The sequence below is a fragment of the Nicotiana tomentosiformis genome, chromosome 10 (genome assembly GCF_000390325.3).
Source record: "Nicotiana tomentosiformis chromosome 10, ASM39032v3, whole genome shotgun sequence".
Taxonomy (NCBI): domain Eukaryota; kingdom Viridiplantae; phylum Streptophyta; class Magnoliopsida; order Solanales; family Solanaceae; genus Nicotiana; species Nicotiana tomentosiformis.
In genome coordinates this window covers 47,095,218-47,119,383 of record NC_090821.1, presented here as the reverse complement: position 1 = coordinate 47,119,383, position 24,166 = coordinate 47,095,218, and the positions used below count along the sequence as shown (strand labels likewise).

Sequence of the window (24,166 nt, the reverse complement as noted above, 5' to 3'; positions counted from 1 at the left end):
AGAAAATAGTAAAAACAAAAATCTACTGTTGCTACTACTAGTAAGCCTCAATCCCTAGTTGAGGTAAGCTATATGAATCCTCAAAGTCCACTTTTTCATTCCAAAATATCAACAGCCAAGTTGAACCTTTCAAAATTAATCCAATAACAAACAGCACAACCATCAATCTTTTCTGAGGTTTTAAGCTTAAATCCAAGTAAACCATCACCTAATAATATCCCTAAGCAAAGTGAGACAATAATAACAACAACAACAATGCCTGATGTTTGGCTAAAAATCCATGTTTTTATATGTGAAGTGCCTTACATTTCGCCCTATTCTTGTTAATTCTAACGTGTTATGGGATGACTCGAGCTTAATTGTGGTGCTTATATGTGTAGGAGTCAATCGGAAATGATTTGGAAAGAATGTGTGCGATTTGAAGTCAAAACGGAAGAATTTTGAGGTATTAAGTGTTTGGTGTCCAGAAAGGTGCAAGGCACCAACTAAAATGATGGCATCCAAGTACCAAAATGCAGAAAAGTGGGTGTCCAGGTGGGAGCCTGGCGCCCCTCAAAACGGCAAAGGCAGCAGGCAAAAAATTTCACAGTCCAGCTTGGCGCCTCGCGCCAGCTGTGGCACCCAACCGCGGGACTTCTTCTATTTCTACTTGGAGAAGGTTATTTCGGTCATACACGTCCCTAATAAGTATAAAAAGATTTCTAAACCTAATATTTGGAGGTTGGACATTATTTGGAGGCAAGAACACCGTGTGGAGCAACTTTGGAGGCAAAAAACATCGAGTTCTTCGTTCCTTCATCCTTTCTTAGTAATTTATTTATGCAAAACACTTGTGTGATTTTTGTTATGACTATGAAATGGCTAAGCACTCTATTTTCTAGGGTTGTGGTTGTCATGAATATTGAAGTTTTATAATTACATCTTAGTTAATACGAATTATCATCTTTGGTTGTTTCTCTAATTCTAGTTTCAATTTGTGAATTGTGTGGCCACCAATTTGCCCACTATCTTTGCTATGCTTGGAAAAGCTATGTTTAGATTAGAGTAGAATTAGAGAGAGCTTGTTTATGAACTCGTGGCTCGGGAAATGATTTCGCGGTTAGGATAGGAATATACCTAATAGTCTTGCTCAGTTGAATGTCGTATTATATTGGTTCATGACCGATTCAATACTATAGGAATATAGGGTTGATATATTGCGGATAGACGGATAGTACTTGGGAATATGCTATTTATATAAACGATCTGGTCAACTAGTAACCATAGATAATTCGGATTAACAGGTGTAGTTACGAACTCAATAGGATTGATAAATCAACCACAACCCTGGAATCTTCATCTCCTCTGATTAAAGTCCAAATCACAATCTCTTGCTTCGTGTTAGTTTAGTTTATTACTTGTTTAATTTCGCAAAAGTAGATTAGTAAAAAAAATCATTACTTTTGATTACCTTGGGCAGTCAATTGAATTAGTTAAGCCTAGTTAACAATTACTCTTAGTCTTTGTGGGTTCGACATCCGACTTTCAAGTCACTTTATTACTTGACGGCTACGTATACTTGCGTGTACTTAGGGAATCAACAAGTTTTTGGCGGTGTTGCCGAGGACTTAACAATTGATTGTTTAATTGAGTTAATTTTTACAAGTTTTCTGTTCAAGTTTTGACCTTTTGATTTACCTGATCTGTCTCAGGTGCTTGTGGAGTGATCTTGTGGAGTGAATATCAGGGAAGAAGGACCAAGGTAAAGATAAACTTGAACCCTTTGAGCACGAACCTGAACGATTCTTCCACAAAAATAAGAAAGCAACAAAAGAAGCCAAGGTGGCTAAAGAAGCAACAAGGGCGGCAGCACACGGTAAGGAAAGTGAGAACCAACAAGCACTTGTTGAACTTCCACAACCAGTAAAAATGGCAGAAAATCAAGAACTACCAGTAATCGCAGTGCAAGGCCTAGCCTTGCAAATATGACACAAGTCATCTTTTGATTTACCTGATCTACCTCAGGTGCTTGTGGAGTGAATATCAGGGAAGAAGGACGAAGGTAAAGGTAAACTTGAACCCTTTGAGCACGAACTTGAACGATTCTTCCACAAAAATAAGAACGCAACAAAAGAAGGAGGCTAAAGAAGCAACAAGGGTGGCAGCACAGGGTAAGGAAAGCGAGAACCAACAAGCACTTGTTGAACTTCCACAACCAGTAAAAATGGCAGAAAATCAAGAACTACCAGTGATCGCAGCTGCAAGGCCTAGCCTTGCAAATATGACACAAGTCATCGTTAAGCCGGCCATCACCGGCCATTTTGAGCTAAAACAATACATGGTGCAACTGATATAATCCCAAGGTCAATATGTGGGATTGACAAATGAGGATCCGCAGAGGCATATTCAGAACTCTTTGGAAATAACAGATACCTACAATTTTCCAAATGTCTCTTCGGCATTATTTCCCTTTTCACTGTTGGGGGAAGCAAAGGAATGGTTACAAAAGGAGCCTGTGAATTCAATCAGAACCTAGGATGATTTGGCACGGAAATACTTATTAAAATCTTCCCCTCTCAGAAGACAAAATCGCTAAGGAGCCAGATTTGTGGATTCTAACAAAAAGAAGGCGAAACTCTTCGCCAAGCTTGGGAGCGATTTAAGAAGTTACTCAGAGACTGCCCACACCACGGTCAGACAGATGAGGTTTTGGGCCATACTTTCGTAGAAGGGTTAGATGAAGCTTCCAAAATGTACATAGAATCGGCCTGCAGAGGTATGTGCATGGAGAAACCATACGGGGAAATCTAGGCCTTGCTGAACAATTTCACTGCAAATGACCGGAACTGGCAAGGAGAGGGAGAACCAAGTAGAGCAATCAGGACTAAGACGGATGGTATGATCGGCATAGATGCCTTCACAGCTTTGAGAGCCGATGTAGCCAAGATAGCTAATCATGTTGGAAAGCTCTCTCAAGCACAAGTGCAACTGGTGCCGCATGTGCAACAAATAATAGTTTATTATGAGTTTTGTAGGCCACACGGGTGACCAATGTCCTATAAATCCCAAATCCATCTAATATGTGGGACAACAAACTAGATGTTCGATGAATCAAAACGCTCAGTATGGTAACACATACAATCCGAATTGGAGGAACCATCCTAACTTCTCATGGGTGGAAATCAGTGCAACAACAGGCCTCAAGGTGAAACCACCACAACAAGCAAAGGAAAGTATGACAGATATGATGAAAAGGCTCTTGCTCGATAACCAGAAGATAATGTCTAATAATCAACAGTTGCGAACAAAGTTCAGAAATCTAGAGAGGCAATCGGGCAGATGGCGAATAATCAAACACTAAATCTGCGGGAGCTCTCCCAAGCAATACAGAAAAAAAAATCCTCAAGTCAATGCAGTTACTTTGAGAAATGGGAGAGAACTGGTAGAGGCACCTAAGAAGAAAAGAAGGTTAACTGAGTTTGAGGTCGTCGCACTCATGGAGGAGTGCACTTCTAGGATCCAACATAAGCTTCCACAAAAGCTTAAGGATCAGAGCAGCTTTACCATCCGTGTGAGGATTGGAGAGGTTAATATGGGCAGAGCGTTATGTGATTTAGGTGCAAGTATAAATCTGATGTCGTTATCAGTGTTCAAGCAATTAGGCTTAGGAGCTCAACGACCTACCATGGTAATGCTACAATTGGCTGATAGATCTTATGCATACCCCGAAGGAGTAATTGAGGATGTATTGCTACAAATTTGGAAAGTTTATCTTCCCAGTAGACTTCATCATCTTTGACTATGAGGCTGATGAGCGAGTTCCTATCATCTTGGGACGATCTCTTTTGGCCAGTGGAGATGCAATTATCAAAGTTCGAGAAGGTAAGATAATCATGAGGGCTGACAATGAAGTAGTCCTTAATGTGTACCGAGCCATTCAGTTGCCTCGTCATTACGAGGATCTTGCTATGATTTCTGTAGTGAAAGTAGACGAACCAGCCCTGAGGATGAGTGCATTTAAAGATGATGCACTAGAAAAAATACTGATATTGTTCAATCACATGAAACTTGAAGAAGAGGTTGAGGAGATGATGCACATTCTGGATGCATTATGTGAATACATTAGAGATGAACCAAAATTTGAGCCTCTAGATAGGTCAAGTGGTGCCCCGCCCAAGCCTTCCGTTGAGGAGGCTCCGAAATTGGATCTTAAACCCTTACCCTCTCATCTTCATTATGCATATTTGGGAAGTTCTAACACTTTACCTGTGATTGTTTCTTCTCATTTGTCTAACTTCCAGGAAGAGAAGTTGTTGAGGGTGCTAAGGGAGCACAAGCACCCCATTGGATGGACAATGTCTGACATATATGGTATTAGCCCGCATTCTGCATGCACAAAATACTCAGGGAAGAAGTACATAAGCCTAGCGTGGAACATCAGCACCGCCTGAATTCGATCATGAAAGAGGTGGTAAGAAAAGAAGTGATTAGTGGCTCGACGCATATGTTGTATTTCCTATCTCCAACAATAAGTGGGTAAGACTTGTCCAATGTGTACTTAAAAAGAGAGGTATGACTGCTGTAGTGAATGAACAAAATGAATTAATCCCAACTAGGACGGTAATTGGTTGGCAAATATGCATAGACTACAGGAAGTTGAATAATGCTACACGTAAAGATCACTTCCCCCTTCCCTTTATAGATCAAATGCTTGACGGGTTAGCCTGATAAGAATACTACTATTTCCTCGATGGCTACTCGGGGTATAATCAAATTGTTATTGCCCCGGAGGATAAAGAGAAGACCACTTTTACATGCCCTTATGGCACTTGTGCATTTAAGAGAATGTCATTCGCGTTATGTAATGCACCTGCGACTTTTCAAAGGTGTATGATGGCAATTTTCACCGATATGGTGGAACGATTTGTTGAGGTCTTTATGGATGATATTTCTATGTTTGGTCCTTTTTTTATGAATGTTTAACCAATCCCGTTAAAGTACTTGCTAGGTGTGAGGAGACTAATCTTGTGTTGAACTGGGAGAAGTGTCATTTTATGGTGCGAAAGCATAGTGTTGAGGCACAAGGTGTACAAAGACGGGCTGGAAGTTGACAAGGCTAAGGTGGAAGCAATCGAAAAGTTACACCACCAATTTCCATGAAAGGAGTCCGAAGTTTTCTAGGACATGCAGGTATATATCGCTGATTCATTAAGGATTTCTCAAAAATTTCATCTCCATTGTGCAGGTTGTTAGAAAAGGATGTGTCGTTCAAGTTCGACGATGCTTGTCTGAAGGCATTCGAGGAGCTAAAATAGAAGCTAGTGAGTGCACCAATTAGAGTGGCTCCGGCCTGGAATGAGCCATTTGAGCTAATGTGTGATGCCAGCGGTGGTGCAATTAGGGTCGTGTTGGGCCAAATGAGGAACAAAGTGTTTCACTCCATTTACTACGCAAGCACGACTCTTACTCCTGCTCAAATAAATTATATTATGACCGAAAAGGAGTTGCTTGTTGTAGTTAAGGCATTTGATAAATTTCGAGCTTACTTGGCTGGCACCAAAGTCATCGTCTACACATACCATTCCGCCATTAGGTATTTGTTTGAAAAAAAGATGCTAAACCGAGGCTAATTCGGTGGGTTTTACTCTTGCAGGAATTTGACTTGGAGATCCGAGACCATAAAGGAACAGAGAATCAAGTGGTCGATCACATGTCCAGGTTGGAAACTCGGAATCATGTGGTTGAGGGAGGTGTGATCAATGAGACCTTTCCTTATGAGCAGTTGTTGCAGTCCCAAACAAGTTCGGTTCGGCTATTTAAATCCCCACTGACCATGTTACTCCATTTAAATCATTCATGCCAATAATAAGCAAATATAAATAATAAGTACTCGAAGTTATATATATTTTCTAAACATAAATATCTCGGAAAAGGTTAAAGCACTCCTAGAAAGCATAAGACCGTAAAAGTGCTAAGTCTAAAACATATTCTCACTAATATCTATAGCTAAGTGGGACCATCAAACCCAAAAATATCTTCCAGCCATTACTAACAATCCAATACTTTCACACAACAACCATCCTGCAATCCCACACTAACTAGAATTCTACAATATGAATCCTCAATACCCATTTCCCTCCATTTGAACCCCTTTCATTCCAATACTCAATAGCAACTTTCGACGAAACTCAAAAACAAAAATGAAAACAGACAAATATCAACACTACTATAATAACAACAACATCAAAAAAATCTTAGTCTGAAACAAGTTGGGGGCAGCTATATGAATCCTCACTGACCATGTTACTCCATATAAATCATTTCAATTCATCAAAATAACAATGAGCCAGATAGAAATGTGCAAACTTGATCGAATAACAAATACGAGAAAAGGGAGTTCTAATGTGGGGTGGGGTGGGGGGGTGTTGGTACCTAAGACGCGTGCCGGAGGAAAAGGGATTCATGATTGGTGAAATTGCAGAGAAATCTATCGATCAGATCCAGAAAGTGTATAGATTCTTTTAACTGTTTTGTTTTCTCTCCAACTTGATCAACCCCACAATAATAAATGGAGTTTTTAGGCTCCCGCCATTACGGCTCAATAAAATTGAAAAAGTTTCTGTGAGATGAAAGGAAATTTTTCGGATTGGAGATGAAAATTGAAGGATCTGAGAATGAATTCAGTGGGGTTCTTGGCAGAGTTTTGGATCTGGAAATGGAAAATAAGAACAAGAACAGGGGGGGAGAGAGAGAGAGAGAGAGAGAGAGAGAACGTATTACAGAGTGGAAAAATATATATATGTGCGAATTAATTAAGTTTAGTATAGCACTATGTTTTTCTTTTTAGGAAAAAAGGAAATTTGGGTCAGTTTTGAGGCACTTTTTTATGTTTTGAAGCAGGAATCTTTTTTTAAGTAATAACTATTCAAACAATTTTCTTTTACGGATATATTTTCCAAAAGGTTTTTTTCCCCTCAACCTTTAAAAGGGTTAAGAAACCTCTGAACTGATGACAAAGAAATATGATAAGTGACCACAAAATCAGGGAGGGGCGGGCATGATTCATACATTCTTAATTAGACATGATTAGTTTTATGTAAATTAAATTCAAATTGATCGGATCCTAAAGTCTTTTAATAAGCTTTATACTTGAATTAGTCGAATCACCAAACGAATACCGAACCTCACAAGAAAAAAAAAAAAAAAAAGCGACTATAGAAGCTTCAAGCTTGAATGTTTTAGTTTTTACATTGTATATGCATGTTCTTTGTTGACCATTTTATGTTTCTTTTGAATGAATAGGATTTTTATTACTATCATACTTAACTAGCTATGATTATTATGCTAGAAAAGAATTTATCAACTTTGTTTATCATAATAAGTGTTGAGTTAATAACATAACTTAAAAACAAACCAGTTTGAAGCTATGTGTACAAATATTGTCAAAAAACATTTTGAGTGCGTAGCTACTTATCCCTTTTCTCTTCTTCTTATTTCTTTGTTTAATGCATCTGTTAACTTTATCATTTGTTTTCTTCTTATCATAATATTGTTATCTCTTTAATATTGTTATATATGTTTGATCTTTGATATTTTGTGTGCGGTGGTGGAGACAGGTTTTCAATTAAAAGACACCGTGGCCACTGGGAATTGAACCAACAACCTTACAAAGGTTTTGAAGCTCCTTGACCATTGAACTATGCTTTTGGGCTGAGTCAGGATTTAAAATATAAAATATAGAGGTACAAATCGGATTTTGCCTTATACGTATAGTGTAATTTGTTTTTCAATATGTATTTTCTGTAAATAATGAAACAATAAACTTTTTGAAACAGGAAAACAAAAACAGAAAATTAGCAAGAAAAGAATGTCGAAATAATTTCTGAAAAAATAATTTCGGAATAAATCTATCCCACTAAATGCATAGTGTGTCCTTAAGGAAATTATTCCCCTAAAGTGTCCGATGTGCTGGAATATTATACTCTCAGGATATAACGATTTAACTCACCGGAGTGTTAGTACCAAAAACGATGATGTAACAGCGAACCACTCGAAGGTTATAAAACACACTGAAGATTCTGTGCAGAAGAAGAAGAACAGAAAATTTCGTAAGGAAAGATTATGGGATTCAAAGCATATTTATAGACTTTCTTGCACTGTTTCTGAAAAGGTTTGCAACCTTTCAGAAAACAACCATGGATGCTGGAACAGACTGTTTGAAATATTGCGGAAAAACAAATTTAAAATAATCCGGGAAAGAAAACGGGCATGACCGGACCGGGTCGCGGGTCATGGGTTGTCTGGATTGAATTTTTGTTAATTAATTTAATTAATTAATTGAAAGGAATTTTGTCCAAAAAGATTAATCGATCTTTGACTAAATCCAAATCCAAATCTGAATCCGAATCTGAATCGTCGCGGGTCATGGATTATTCCGGATTGAATTTTCGTTAATTAATTTAATTAATTAAATAAATAATTGAAAGGAATTTTGTCCAAAAAGATTAATTGATCTTTGACCGAAGCCGAGCGAGCGACGACGACGACGCGGGGCTTGCCTTCTTCTTAACTCTTTAAGAGCTAGAAGAAGAGCAATTTGTATATATATACCCATCAAAAGCCTTTTCTTCCTCCAATATGGGACAATGTCCCTTTGTCAAGGAGGGAAACTCAAATATTTTATTTTCACTCCATTTCCCATTCACCCTATTTAAGCTACACCAAGCTTAAAATTAAGCTAAACCAAGCTTAAAAGCCCAACATAATTTTCCGGCGACCCCTTCCGCTACCCTAAATTTGCCCCAGTCTGTTTGATGCTTATATCTCTTTTTCCTTACTTTCTCTCTTTGTTGTTATGAAATTAACATAAACATGAAAATTTCAACTGCTAAAAGATGGATTAAAGCTCGAAGACTCAACTATAAAAGGAGATACTAGAGAATAAAGAAAGCAACAATTGAAGCATTGGGGCATAAAAATTCTAAAATACTTTTTCATTCCAAAGCTCACAACTCTATCACTATTGCATTCACTTCTCAGCACTGTGCTTTAGAAAACTATCTCATCTGTTAGAATAGTAAAACCCCTTCATTGTAATTAGAAAAATGTGAAGTTATAGTCTCTCTACCGTTGAGAAGAGTTAGGCAAGAGTTTGTTGGTGGTAAAGCAAATATAAAACCACACTTGATGCATATTCATTCGCGGTGATCAAGAAACTAAGTAGGCGTTTGGAAATAAAAATTATAATTTTTGGAAAAAGTAGTATCTATCTATCTATAATTAAAAGTAGAAGAAAAGCAATCTCATTAAGCTAAGTGGCATAACCACAAAAAGTCAAGTGGCATTGTTAAAACAAAATAAACTAACTTTCTAACTAAAAAAAACTTTTGAATTTTAAATTATGAATTAACTAGTTACTATATTTGAATTAATAAATATAAACATCTTTTAATTATCTATAATAATAAACATAAATATTTTTAAAAAACTACCCATTCAAATTATGGAATAGTTTCTAGTTGAAGTTTTAAAATAATTTTTAAAAATAAAAAATAAGAAAAAATCTATCTATAATTAAATGTAGAAGAAAACAAAATCTCATTAAGCCAAGTGGCATAACCAAAAAAAGTCAAGTGGCATTGTTAAGACAAAATAAACTACATTTTTAACTAAAAACCTTTTTGAATTTTAAATTTTGAATTAATTAGTTACTCTATTTGAATTAATAAATATAAATATCTTATAGTTATTTGTAATAAAAAACAAAAATATATATAAAAAAAAATACCCATTCAAATTATGGAGTAGTTTCAAGTTGAAATTTTAAAATAATTTTAAAATAAAAAAATAAAAATTCAAATTGAATGGGCAGTAGTTGTAAAATAATTATATGATGCCAAGTGGCGTAACCATAAGACGACAAGTGTATATTTTTAGGACAAAACTCCAACAAAATTAGAGTTTTAAAATTATTTTTAAAAACACGAAACTAAAAAAATAAAATAAATTATCAATTCAAATTGGGAGTAGTTTCACATTAGAGTTTTAAAATCTATATCTATATAGAATTGGAGAAGCAAATCAATGTGATGATTCCAAATGGCACAATTTAAAATTCAATAAGTATCAAATTTTAGGACAAAATTAGTAAGTTAGTTAATAACTAGTTACTCTTTTTGCATTTGAATTTAAAATAATTAAATATCTATATACTTTTAAGAAAACTATTATAAAATATATATATATATATATATATATATATATATATATATATATATATATATATATATATATATATATATATATATATATATATATATATATAAAACTTCAATGTAGAGATATATAATTTATTTTTTTAGACGAGAAAGTTTTGAACAACAATTCATATGGTCATGCTATATGGATAATATAAAACTAAAGACAAAACATAAATAATATTTTAAAGAAATAAATAGAAGTTATAAAGATATAATTTAACTTCTTATGTAGTAATCTTAATAAAAAATTAAACCTCCATATCAAGTACAAATGGAGAAGCAAATCAATGTGACGATGCCATGTGTCAAAATTTAGGACAAAATTAATTAGTTTAGTTAATAATTAGTTACTCTTTTTGAATTTGAATTTAAAATATAAATATCTATATAATTTTAAGGAAACTATTATATATATATATATATATATATATATATATATATATATATAACTTCAATGTAGAGATATATAAAATAATAAGACTAATTTATTCTTTGAGATGAGAAAGTTTTTTAATAATAATTCATGTGGTCATGTTGTATGCTATATGGATGAGATAAAACTAAAGACAAAACTAAAAAATAATTTTAATAAATAAACAAAATATATAAAGATATAATTTAACTTCTTATGTAGTAAAAAAAATTAAACTTTCATATTAAGTACAGATGGGAAGAAGAATTCAATTTATTTCTTAATTAAAATAATACAAAAATAATAATAATTACAATTATTAGAAGATTTAAGACATATTAAAAGAACTTCTCTATTTAACATTTGAACTAATTTAACACCATTCATTTAGAAAAATAATATAATAATATTCGTACTATAGATAAACACTAGATGGAATATTAAAATATTGTAGAATAAAAACTAATGTATATAGAGGAGAATAGATATAATATGACTCTAACGTCACTTTAAATTTATTTGATAAAATTAATTAGTAAATAAATAATATTCGAAAATATTATTGATAAATTTAAATATTGAAATAATTACGAGAAAGTCATACAAGATAAATTCAAGATATGATACATAAGATAATCATAAGATACTGGTAATAAATAGAACTCATAATTTCATAATGAAAAATATAAAAAATATAAAGATACTATTAGAATATTATACATAAGATATGCATATTATGTATATAACACAAACTAATAATTATTAAAAATATTGGTAGGTTTTTTATAAAAATAATTAAAGGCTTGTCTCTTTATATTTTTGATGAATTCAAAATCATAATTTAGTAAAAAAATATTACGTTATTTAAATTTTCAATAAACTACAAATGAGAAACTAATCAAATATTACACTAGAAAAGAATGTACGAAAAGATGGGGATAATGATAATTTTATGATATTTATATTTTGAATTAATAAATAAATAAATAAAATTTAAAATAATTATTGATAAATTTAGACCATTGAAGAATTTTAAACAGTATAACATAAGTTTTTTAAAAATAAAAATATTTTTAGAGTAAAAATATATATATTTATGTTATATTAAAAGAGAAGTAGTATCAAGATATTAAGCCAACTGACAAGTTAATAAAAAGTTACACTAGTAAATGTATAATACTAAGTACTTGCTAATTTAATAAAGAATAAATAAGGAACAAATAATTTATTTGATTATTATATGATGTATCTTTAGATTTTGTATAAATTTTATTATATTTATGGACACTATATTAAATAATAAAATAACAACTAAAACTTATTAAATTAATATTATATATTAGATCATAATTTTATAAGATTAATATTCTGTCAAACTATCCGCGCATCGCGCGGGTTCTAACACTAATTTGAAGTTAAATTGAAAAATAGTATTTAAAATTTGACATTATATTTGGACATGTGTTTCATTTGGAAAAATATTGCAATTTTGTGAGTACGGAAAAAAGTTTTTCTGAAGATTTTTAAAAAGTGGTATGAAAAAACTCAATTCGAAAATATTCAAAAAACTTATAAACTATCATGGACAAATATATTTTTGATATTTTTTTTAAAGTGTATCAAATCAGATGTTATTTGTGCTCAATAAAACAAAAAGTTGATCACAGTACAATCCCTTCAAGTTGAAAAGACATTAGATTAAGCACTATATTGGTGAATAGAACCAGTATAAAATTTGGGTTGTCTTCTTCTTTGAAATCTTACATTTTTTATTATTATTGACCACTAGTAACTTAATTGTTTATGTTTAATTAACTTATAAGTTTTGCATGTGCTAATGTTGCTCAAAAGAACAATTTCTTATTGTCCAAAGCTAAATTTGTAGAAATGGCATGGGATAGCCATTTTTAATACAGTATTTAATTTTTATCCAGTATTTTTAATGCTGAGCAAAAATAACCACTACTGTATTAAAATTAATAAGAAAAGACGTTTTATCCTTTCTTTATGAGTGCTGTGTAAATATTAAGGACATGGTATCCTTAATATTTACACTGCACACATGAAGTTAAGGACGCCATGTCCTTAATATTTACACTGCACATATGAAGTTAAGGACATGATGTCCTAAAGTTTAACAACGGAATGTGTAAATACAGGACACTTTGTCCTTAATATTTACACAACATTCGTGAAGTTAAGGACACCACGTCCTTAATAGTTACACAACACTCATAAAGTTAAGGATACTATGTCCTTAGCATTTACACTGCACACATGAAGTTAAAGACACTATGTCCTTAATATTTACACAACACATATGAAGTTAAGGACACGAGGTCCTAAAGTTTAACAACAGAAGGTGCAAATACAGGTTAAGGACATTATGTCCTTAACATTTACACTGCACATATGAAGTCAAGGACGCCATTTCCTTAACATTTACACTGGACATATGAAGTTAAGGACATGATGTCCTAAAGTTTAACAACGGAAGGTGCAAATACATGACACTTTGTCCTTAATATTTACACAACATTCATGAAGTTAAGGACGATATGTCCTTGATATTTACACAACACTCATGTCTAGCATAGGAGTATTTTTGCCCGGGCTGGTAAAAATATATTAAGCACTGGCTAAAGAGTAAATACATTTTAAACAGTGGCTAAAGAGTAAAGATATCTCTAATTAGTGGTTAACTGTGCACTTCTCCCGTTAAATTTTGCCAAAAAGAATTTTACCTTCTCTTTAACACCCGTTGAACATCGTATATCAACTTCTAAACCAAATCCAAAGTGGTCCTAACGTGTCAAACAAAATAGATCATAGGGTTAATATTTCAACAACGTGACTTCGAGGGACAAAAGAATAAATTTTACTAGTCGGACATTATGATAAAGGCAAAATACCTTAAACCCCCTAAATTTGGTATGCATTATCGGTTACATACTTGAACTATCTGTAATCTTAATTACCCCTATACTTAGTTATTCGATAGTTGTTACCCCTTAGACTATCTCATCCCAGGAAAGTGGCAAGAGCTCGTCTGCCGCGTGAATTTTCCTGTCCATGTGGCATTTTTTTGAAAACTTTTGAAAATTAAAATATATTTTTTACCTTTGTAAGCGTGTTCCTTTTTAGATAATCCCTTTTCGGATAATATTTATAGTAAAACTTGGCTAAAACTACATTATTTAGGCAATTTTTTTTTATTTGGCTAAAAATAATAAAGTTTTAGTTATTCTTTATTGAATTTGACCTGAAAATAAAGATTTATACAGTTGAAATAAATAGTCAAGGCATTTAAACATATATAAAAAATACATATATTGAACTTTATTATTTTGGCTATAATTTTTTATATAGTTCTAAATTATATGGAGCTCTAAAAATATATATTTTTTTGGGGATAGATTTTACCTGACAAAGTAAAAATACACAGTTAAAATAAATAGCTATTATATCAAAAGAAGAAATAAAAAGAGAGTACAATTACAACATCACTATTCTGGCTATACCTTTTTATTTTGTAAGAAATAATGGAGTTGTAGCCAAATTTTTTTTAGTGATTTGACTCGAAAATAAAAATATATAATTAAAATAAATAGACATTATATCTAAAGAAAAAACAGAAAATACATAACTAGTACTTCATTATTTTTGCTAAAAGTTTTTCATCCGGCTAAAATGATGGAGTTCCAATCAAAATTTTTACATTTGACCCAAAAAAAAATACAGTTGGAACAAATAGACATTATATTTATAGAAGAAATTAAAAAGAATAAAAGTTAGAGAAAATTCCATATTGTATGTTAAGATGAAGCAAGAAAAAATACATAGTTGTAGCAAAATAAATCATTATATATATGATTATATGACAATTAAAAGTTAAAAAATAACTTACTTGAAAACTTATTTTTCAATTTTTTTTCACTCCCACGCGTTTAAAAGAGACACTCTTTGCCACATCAACGTCCGGGTTAATAACTCTCAAAAGGCCAAATTAAGGGATAATTAAGTCCGGGTTAATAACTCTCAAAAGGCCAAATTAAGGGATAATTAAGACCAATAATTTAGGGACTTGAGTAATAATTCATGCCAAGGTTTAGGGGGTTTCAGGGTATTCCGCGCTATGATAAACTTTCCTTGGATTCCTCTGTTGAACACTTGAACCAATACCTATTTGAAATTTACCTTAACCCTTAAGCCAAAAAAAGAAAGAAAAAATCCATTTCCTCATCAACCTCTGTGATCTCATGGCTTCACTGGTTTCAACCCTCTGTATCCTCTTCTTCTTCTTCTTCAATATAATTCTTAACCCAGGTAAGTTTTGTTTACTTTTTTTACTCTTTACATTTCAGACAAAAAATAAAAAAAATAAGAAAAGCTAAACTTTGACTGCTTTTTTACAGTTCATGCTCAAGTGATCTTTGAAGATGGTTACTCAGTTAAGACAGTGATTGATGGCAACAAGATCAAAATTAACCCTCACTCCATAATTCCTGTACTGGGTGCTGGCAATTTCATCATTCTTGATTCTGCTGCCAGTACTTTTTACACATTATCATACAACAAAAACTCTGGTAAATTTTATAAAGATTAAATTTTTTCCCCTCTATTTGGTGAAAAGGGGTAATTTTTCTGAAGTGGGATTGTTCAGTGTCTTGGGATAATTTATGGGTATGTTTCATATATCACAAATAGTAAATGTGATAAAAATTGGGTTTTAATTGAACTATTTGGAGAAAGGCTTGATTTTATGAAGTGGGGGTTGTTGCAGAATTGGGTTAGTTCAGTTTATTGGGGTAATTTATGGCTATGTTTCATGTACCAAAAATAGTAAATGTGATAAAGATTAGATTTTGATTAAATTATTTTGGAGAAAAAGTTGATTTTTATGAAGCGGGATTGTTGCTGAGTTGGGTTAGTTCAGTTTATTGGAACAATTTTTGGGGTTAGTTTGGTTTATTGGGACAGTTTTTGGGTATACTTCATGTAACAAAGACTCATGCAAACGTGATAAAGATTGTAAGTTTGTAACTTTTTTTTTCTATTTGGGGGAAGGGTTGATTTTTAAGAAGTGGGATTGTTGCAGAATTGTGTTATTTCATCTAGATAAAATATTTGGGTATTTTGCAGAATTTTCTATTTCGAAGTTAACCGGTACTGAGACTGCGGGCTATGTGGATGGTTCTCTGGATAAGGCTAAGTTCAACAAACCGAAAAGCATTACTGTTGATTCAAAAGGGAATATTTATGTTGCTGATATTAGGAACAAACATGCAATTAGAAAGATTAGCAAATCAGGTATCTAGATATACTCGTGATAATTTCTTATTTGGGGTATTTTGTCTAGTCTTATTGGTCATGTTTGATCTGGCTTAAAGTGTTTTCCATTGTAAGAATGTTATACTAGAGATTCATATCTGGTGTTTGGTTAGGGTAAACAGTTGTAAGACTGTGATAGTGATGGGGGTTGAGGGTGGGGAGCCATTAGACCGGTGTTTACTGATGCTTATTTGTAACAAACGGTGAAAATAACTTTGACACATTTATATCCCGTTTGGCTTAGCTGAATTTATGTAGATTTTAAGCAGCAAGCTAAAAAATACTTTTTAAGTGCTGTAGTTGATTTTATAAACGAGTGTCTAGTTCAATTACATATTTGCTAGTGCTTGTAATGCTAATGGGGTGATAATGATCATTTTGGGGTGACTATTCAGATACCTTAAGATATTTGAATATCAAATTTGTTTTCGTAAAAGGTGCACCTATATTTCTAAATTGATTCGAATACAAAGAACGAAAAATATTCATATGATTACAATCATCAAGCATTGCAAATTTTATTAATAATCATACCATGAAAAGTCATCTAACAGTTATCGCTTTGTTCTTCCAAATTTTTCACATTTATATTCTTAGTTACTGTAGATGTACCAACATCGCGAATATATCTTTCATCCTCAGCTGCTCGGAATGCATATTCACATCATATTTCTTTCTCGTATAATTGTGAATATTCATAGTAGCAAGTGCGATATCCCTTTGAATGTTTTGAGTGTCAATGTGATAGTAAAGCGTGTGTCCTAAGATAGACTATCTTGCTTTCCGAACTCAAATGTATGCTCTAAAATATTTCTACAATATTTGTACAGGAAGAATGAAAATAATTAAATTCTTTTTACATTCTATTGGTGTTCGCAATTGTTGTGTGGCAACATAACAAAATTCTGCTATGTGGTATCTTATCTCTTTTGTATGGAGTCATATATCCGCTCATGTGCGGATATCCTGCATCAACTAGATAATATTTGTTCCCAATGAATATAAAAAGTTGAGCTCTGGTCTATGAAGGGCCTCACTAAATATGCGACTATTGTGAGCTACTTTTACCCAGCCCACGCAAATATAAAGCACATATTAAAGTCTACAACAACAACAAGAATACTTTGAGTTAGGTAGCCTTTATGTCCAATATATGGTATTTCTCGACCTTAAGTTATTGTAGCTTTCACATGTGTGTAATCAAGTACTCCATTGTAATCCTATAAATTTATATGTACAAATTTAGCTTAAGTTTGTAGCAGTGTGAAAATTATGAAAACATAATAAAGTATAGTTATTTAAAAAACGTTATTTACTTTATAGAAATGGAGATATCGTCGGTTACATGACTTGTGATCTTCTATACATCATTATAATTTATATGTTCTAATAATAACTCTTGCAAGCTTAGTAACGTCTTTTAAAACACTATGAAAGTGTCTATGAATTGTTTCTCTGTTGATGTCATCCCATCCTAAACTTGTCTCCTTTTCGCCAGTTGCTTAAAAAGAATCCATTTGGCTTTCATATAATCCCTTTTTACCATTCGGATTACATGAAACCCGAATGAACTCTTTTTAAGCCGTTGAGAAAGGAGTGACAAGTTTAGAATAGGATGACATACCTCAGGAGAGATGATTCATAGACGCTTTCATAGTTTTTTAAAGGTTATTGGCAATCTTGCAAGAGATATTATTAGAATATACATAAATTATAATGATTGTGGAGATCGTAAGCCATGTAATTACATCTCACTTTCTTTAAAATAAGCAACGATTTTGAATTAAACATACTTTATTATGTTTGTACAATTTTGTCATTCACTTCTACATACTTAAGTTAAATTTGTATATGTTTACAGGATTGCAGGGTAGAATTTGATGGCGCACATATGAAAGCTAAATTACTACAAGGTTAAGAGATCATAGATTGGACATAAATGCTATCCAACTCATAAGTCTTCTTCTCCCAAGTTCAAAGCGAGGGAGCTAGATGAAACTGAGAAAGTGAGATTGGGGGAGGTTGAAAGTGAAATAGTCGAGCTAGCAATAGCTCAGGAGACTAGTTGGTGACAAAAATCAAGGGCGCTCTGGTTAAAGGAGGGGGATTCGAATACTAAGTTTTTCCACAGGGTTGCGATTGCAAATCGAAGGAGAAACTTCATAGAGTCCTTAGTTGTAGATGGGGTAAGGATCGAGGGAGAGGAAGAGGTAAACGGGGCGATAGTGGGGTTTTATGAGAACTTATACAAAGAGGAAGTTAGCTGGAGGCCTACTTTGGGGGAATAGAGTTCAACCACATAGGGGAGGGAGACAATGAGTGGCTAGAAAGAGCTTTCGAGGAGGAGGAGGTGCACGATGCTGTATCGAGTTGTGCTGGTGATAAGGCCCCTGGGCCTGATGGTTTCTCCCTGGCTTTCTTCCAGCTCTGTTGGGACACTGTCAAGGGGGAGTTGATGGAAGCCATCGAATACTTCCACGTGAATGGTGCTTTCGAGAGAAGCATCAATGCTTCTTTTATTACCATTGTGCCTAAGAAAGAAGGCGCATCTTGTATCAGAGACTATAGGCCTATCAGTCTAGTGGGGAGCATTTACAAGATTATTTCTAAAATGCTTTCCAACAGACTAAAGAAGGTTCTTGACGTGTCTGTTTCGTCCTCCCAGAATGCGTTTGTGGAAGGTAGACAGATCCTGGATGCTGCTCTTGTGGCAAATGAACTTGTAGACTCCAGAAGGAAAAATAGAGAATCCGGATTGCTGTGCAAGTTGGACCTTGAGAAGGCTTTCGATCATGTCAATTGGGAGTTCCTGGACTTCATTATGAAACGGATGGGTTTTGGGGAAAGATGGAGGGGATGGATCAAGTTTTGCATTTCAACAGTCAGATTCTCTGTCCTGGTTAATGGTAGCCCGTGTGGTTTCTTTGGCAGCTCCAGGGGGCTCAGGCAAGGTGACCCCCTATCCCCCATGCTATTCATTTTAGTGATGGATGCTCTGAGTAAAATGATGGATCGTGCGGCGAGTGGAGGCTTCTTGAGAGGTTTCTCAGCTCCGATCGGGGTGCTCAGTGCCCGAAGGGTCTCTCATTTGCTTTTGGCGGATGACACCCTAGTTTTCTGTGATGCCGATATGGATCAGTTGACCTGCCTGAAGCAGGTACTGCAGTGGTTTCAGATAATATCAGGACTCAAAATCAACCTCGGCAAGTGTGAGATTTTCCCGGTGGGTGAGGTTGCTAACATTGATGCTTTGTCGCATGTTCTCGGATGCAAGATGGGCTCTCTCCCCACTACTTACCTGGGTCTACCGTTGGGTGCTTTGAAAAAGGATACTACTGTTTGGAATCCAGTCATTGAAAGGGTTGAAAAACGATTAGCAGGCTGGCAGAAACGGTATTTGTCAAAAGGCGGTAAGGAAGTGCTTATTAAAAGCACTTTGTCAAGTATCCCTACCTATTACTTATCCCTGTTGCAAGCACCTGTGAGCATCACAGAAAAACTGGAGCGACTTCAAAGGAATTTTCTCTGGGATGCGGCAGATGGAACTAGAAAGTTTCATCTAGTGAATTGGCAGACAGTCACTTCCCCAAAGAAGTGGGGTGGACTTGGAGTAAAAGATCTCAGGGTATTCAACAGAGCTTTGCTGGGGAAGTGGCTGTGGAGATTCGGGGTAGAAGAGCATGCTCTATGGAGGGAGGTCATAGCAGAAAAGTATGATTCCACGGGAGGGGTTGGAGGACCAAGGCAATCACAACACCGTTCGGGTGTGGCATGTGGAGGAACATCATGAAGAACTGGGAAGCTTTCTATGGCAGCATCACTTACAAGGTGGGAGATGGAAGGAGAATCAGCTTTTGGAATCACAAGTGGTGTGGAGAGGCTACTCTGAGGGTCTCTTTCCCACACGTCTACAGAGCTTTAAACCAGAAGGAATTGATGGTCCAACAAATACGCAAGAAGCATGAAGGGGGGATAGTATGGGACCTCTCTTTTCGAAGGAACATGCAAGATTGAGAGATTGCGGAGCTCCAAAATTTATTAGCACTGCTATACGGGCAAGATATGCCCCATCCATCTTATGATTCTTGGAGATAGGGGTTGCGTGATGATGGCTTGTTCACCGTAAAGTTCTTCTACCAGAGTATGTTGGTGAGACAGGAGGCTACTTTCCCATACTCATCGATCTGGATTCCTAAGGCGCCTACGAAGGTGTGTTTCTTCGCGTGGCTAGCAGCGAGGGGAGTGATCTTGACATCTGAAAATCTGCGAAAGAGAAGAATTACACATGTTAGTTGGTGCTACATGTGTAAAAGCTCAGGGGAAGAAGTTGATCATCTTATGCTGCATTGCCCTGTGTCCTGGGGTCTATGGAGGGCAATCCTGAATCTCTTTGGTGTTCAATGAGTGATGCCAAACACTGTAAAGGAAATGCTATATAGCTGGGCCGATTTCCGTAGAAGAAGCAAGCAAAAGGCGTGGAAGTTCGCCCCGTTAGCTCTCATGTGGTTAGTCTGGGGAGAGAGAAATAGGAGAGGTTTTGAGGGGATTGAGTCTTCGTTTTCACATCTTAAGAATAGTCTTTTATCTCTGATCGCTTTTTGGTGCGCACATGTAGCCCTTACTTGTGTAGAAGATTGGGCGTCATTTGTAGGGAATCATGTTCTGATGTAAATTCTCTACTTTTTGTATACTTCTTGTATGCGGGAGTTTTTTCTCCCTTTTGATTAATACAATTTACCTTATCAAAAAAAATCAATTTAGTAATATATTTTAGGTGCACCTTTTTTATGTAAACTAATTTGATATCAATTGTCTCCTAGAATGGTCATTACATGCATAAGCAAATAAGTACATATGTTTGTTTACAGAACCAATACTATCCCAACATGCAACTGTTTGTTTACAGAACCAATACCATCACTTAAAAAGTGTTTTCAGTACTTGATACTTAAAAGCTACTTTAATTCAGCTAAGCCAAATGGGCTATAAGGTTGCCAAACACCCCAATAAGCTACAAACACTAAGTTTGACCAGCTTTTAAACCTATCCAAAATAGGCTCTTAGAGGGGCAAGTGAAAAATGACCTAACGCTCTAAGTTGTTTTCCCCATTTGATTGAAGATTATTTCTTGGGGGATATGTTAAACTCCACCACTAAAGCCCCTATATCCGAGAGCCTATTGCTGGGACTCTTTCTTCCTCTGCTTCCTTGATGGCCGCTAAACCCTCGACCTTATGGTTGAATGTGGAGGTCTCTACCACTAAGCTATCCATTCCTGGTCAGTGTAAGTTTTTTTACATGGCGATAACATCTTCAATGAGTTCTTCAACCCAACATATGATTTCATCAATGGCAACATTTCTGCCAGGAAACATTTTGTCATACTAAATAGGATCTTCGTATTTTGGGTAACAAGTGACAGGATAAGGTGGGGAGACATGAGGGGAACCCATATGCTAGGCTTATGAAAAAAGATGATGTTGATAAAAACAGCATTAGAACATTTTCTGTATGTCTTTAGAAATTGGTGTGGCTGTCAGATGGTGTTGGTTCATGTTTGTTGAAGGTCAAGAATAGTACTGCTTCGGAAAGGGAACAGCAAACTTCATGGATGAGTAAGAGGAAATGCAGACTTTCTTGTTCGAAGACTACTTGGAAAGCAGGCTATTCGCAAGTGACAGGATAAGGTGGAGAGACTTGAGGGGAACCCATATGCTAGGCTTATGAAAAACGATGAGGTTGATAAAAACAACATTAGAACATTTTCTGTATGTCTTTAGAAATTGGTGTGGCTGTCAGATGGTGTTGGTTCATGTTTGTTGAAGGTCAAGAATAGTACTGCTTCGGAAAGGAAACAACAAACTTCATGGATGAGTAAGAGGAAATGCAGACTTTCTTGTTCGAAGACTACTTGGAAAGCTGGCTATTCGCCCTCTAACACAGCTTTCTAGGCATACACTTGGAATTGCTGATTTCAAGCGACAAGAGATGATGCCCCCCAGGACAGCAACTGGGTGCTGGGTAAATATAACTGTTTGGACAAAGAAGTTGGGCATGCAGCCACTAGTTGTTGACTATAATTTTAATCCATGTTAGCTGCCAGTGGTGTAATGTGTAATCAACCCCAATTTATGCTTCTCATGTTGGTTGAAAATATGCTGTACACTATGGTTTATAAGCATGCCTTTAAGGGTCCTATTTAGCAACTTCTTACTATGACTCTCTGGTGTTTCTCTTCTTCAACAATCTTTTTCTATTAAGGGGGAGTTATAGTACAGAGAGAGTTTTCCTCAGGGAAGGTGATCAATTGTGTATTATTTTGCTTGTTTACTTGCGTAACTGTCAAATGGTGGTGATATTACACGGTAACTATAAGTTAAGCTGCTTCAGTAATATTTGTTTTATTATTATCATCATGTTGGATTCTGAATGAAACTCCTTAATCAATGATGATATCAGGTGTTACTACAATAGCAGGAGGTTATTCACTAATACCAGGCCGTGCTGATGGACCTGGATTAAATGCCTCATTTTCAGATGATTTTGAACTTTCTTTTGTTCCTGAGAGATGCACTTTAATGATCTCTGACCGTGGCACTAAGTTAGTCCGCGAAATACAGCTTAAGGCCGAGGATTGCTCAAGAAATTCTCATTCTGGTAATACATTCAACTAAGCATACATTGCTCATTTTTGAATTGTGTTTGTCCCCTTATTGTGATTTTGAGGTTGGAATTGCTCATCAGTTTCTGCAGTCTAAAAGCTTGTGGATTGGTTAGTGCACAACATGACTATGAGTGTTCCATAAACCTTTTGTTAGTGTCATTTCTTAGATGTTCCTCACTTTCTACATTGTGATTTTGAATGCCAATTTTTCCTTTTACCTGAAATAAGATACTTTAACATTTGTAACATTTTCCAGCTCTAAGAGCAGTTTCTACATGGTTCTTAACCGTGGGGCTTCCCTGCTTGGTCTGCTTGATTCTCGGGTTGGTCATTCGTCCTTATGTTATCCCAAATGTAAGTATCAATAGTAGTCGGTTTTTGAGTTCCAGTGATGTGACAAATGCTCACATATTCTCTAATGGAACTTTCTAGACAGGAACACAGCAGTCGTCTTCAGCGCAACATGACATGGAAGCACTTCCTAATCAGTCTGGAGAGACAAGTTCTGATGTTCTGCTTCGGCATCAGAAGCGTAGTTGTTGACTCAAAGATCTATTTACTTTTAAGGAAGCTCGTGTTGCTTACTTTCTCCCATCTGCGCCTAATGTTTAGTCCTAAAGTAGTAGTATGCCAGACTTCTCGTAGACAACTGGCTCCTCTCTTAAATTTTGATGACTCTGAAAGCAAAGAATCAGCAAAATCACCGGTGGTAGCTAACATTTTGGAGGATTTGATAACTTTTGATGGAAGTTTAGTTAACTCCGAGCTGACTACTAATCAAGATGATGCGGTGAGCAAAAGTACCGATATTTCTGTTCTAGATAGCATGATAGTAGCTAATCTAAAAGGGTTTGCAGAGCAGGGGATTGCTTCTTCAGGACCTGAAGTTTCACAGAGCATTTCGAGCTTAGTTAACCGAAAAATGAAACTTAGTGAAATCTAGTAGTAGTAGCACTAATGTGTTACTATTAACTTTGCAACTGTTTTGAAAGTAGTCAGTCTATCTGCTACCACTTTCATGTACATAGTAGGACAAGCAAATGACTCGAGCCCCTAATATTTCTAGTCTGTGTTTCTTGTTTCAATGAAGTGATAGGTGCCTCGTATGGAAAAACTATTTCTTTTTGTTTCCATTTGATTTTGCCTCTTTAGACTATATAGCCGCAAATATAGTATATTCCGCTGCTTCATAACAATTATGTCTTAAGTTGGGATTGATTATACTTTTCTCACATCCGTCCATGATGTGGGAACCCCAGCTCATGCTCTCTCACTTCCAGGTGCAATGTGATGGAACCCATAGCGTATTTTGCGTCACTGCATGTCCTAACATTATTTATATTGTGAGGATTTTTCATGAATTAGCAAGTTTTAAGCTAGTTAGTTATTAATTAATTGCAATCCTTTTCTTTTCACGAGATTTGATTACACGTACAACAAAGACAAACAAATATAATATTACGGACGGGCGGATTTACATGGAGGTGTAAATGCTCCCGTCCCTAGATTGTGTATAGCACT

At 35.0% G+C, this 24,166-nt stretch overlaps 2 protein-coding genes and 1 non-coding gene across 5 annotated transcripts in view; 1 reads left to right on the top strand and 2 right to left on the bottom strand.

Annotated features, from left to right (window-relative positions):
* The window catches only part of LOC104104529 (AP-1 complex subunit gamma-2-like), a 30,008-nt gene extending 23,239 nt beyond the window's left edge, over positions 1-6,769 (bottom strand). Inside the window, exon 1 of the mRNA XM_070187408.1 lies at positions 6,412-6,769. Coding sequence (XP_070043509.1) covers positions 6,412-6,443 — 32 coding nt within the window. The 5' untranslated portion in view covers positions 6,444-6,769. The remainder of the gene's footprint in view (positions 1-6,411) is intronic.
* Positions 2,569-2,675, bottom strand: LOC117276579 (small nucleolar RNA R71). Its single transcript, XR_004506840.1, has one exon. It is a non-coding gene; the product is annotated as a small nucleolar RNA R71 (small nucleolar RNA).
* Positions 6,770-14,768: 7,999 nt separating the features above from the next.
* On the top strand, positions 14,769-23,778 carry LOC104095416 (uncharacterized). 3 transcript variants are annotated; one of them, XM_070187216.1, is made up of 6 exons: positions 14,769-14,976; positions 15,066-15,236; positions 15,793-15,960; positions 22,441-22,638; positions 22,902-22,999; positions 23,082-23,778. In XM_070187216.1, exons 1-6 carry the CDS (start codon positions 14,910-14,912, stop codon positions 23,586-23,588), a joined length of 1,209 nt encoding a protein of 402 aa, XP_070043317.1. In that variant the 5' UTR covers positions 14,769-14,909; the 3' UTR covers positions 23,589-23,778. The 3 variants fall into 3 exon arrangements, with proteins under 3 accessions (XP_070043317.1, XP_070043319.1, XP_009599850.2); XM_070187218.1 differs by having other exon boundaries at positions 23,078-23,778; XM_009601555.4 differs by lacking the exons at positions 14,769-14,976; positions 15,066-15,236; positions 22,441-22,638; positions 22,902-22,999; positions 23,082-23,778 and adding an exon at positions 17,843-21,484 and having other exon boundaries at positions 15,824-15,960.
* Positions 23,779-24,166: the final 388 nt, after the last annotated feature.

Bases quoted from the DNA above. Each gene is read 5' to 3' on its own strand.
- LOC104095416 (XM_009601555.4), top strand. From the start codon at position 18,437: ATGGAAGCCATCGAATACTTCCACGTGAATGGTGCTTTCGAGAGAAGC.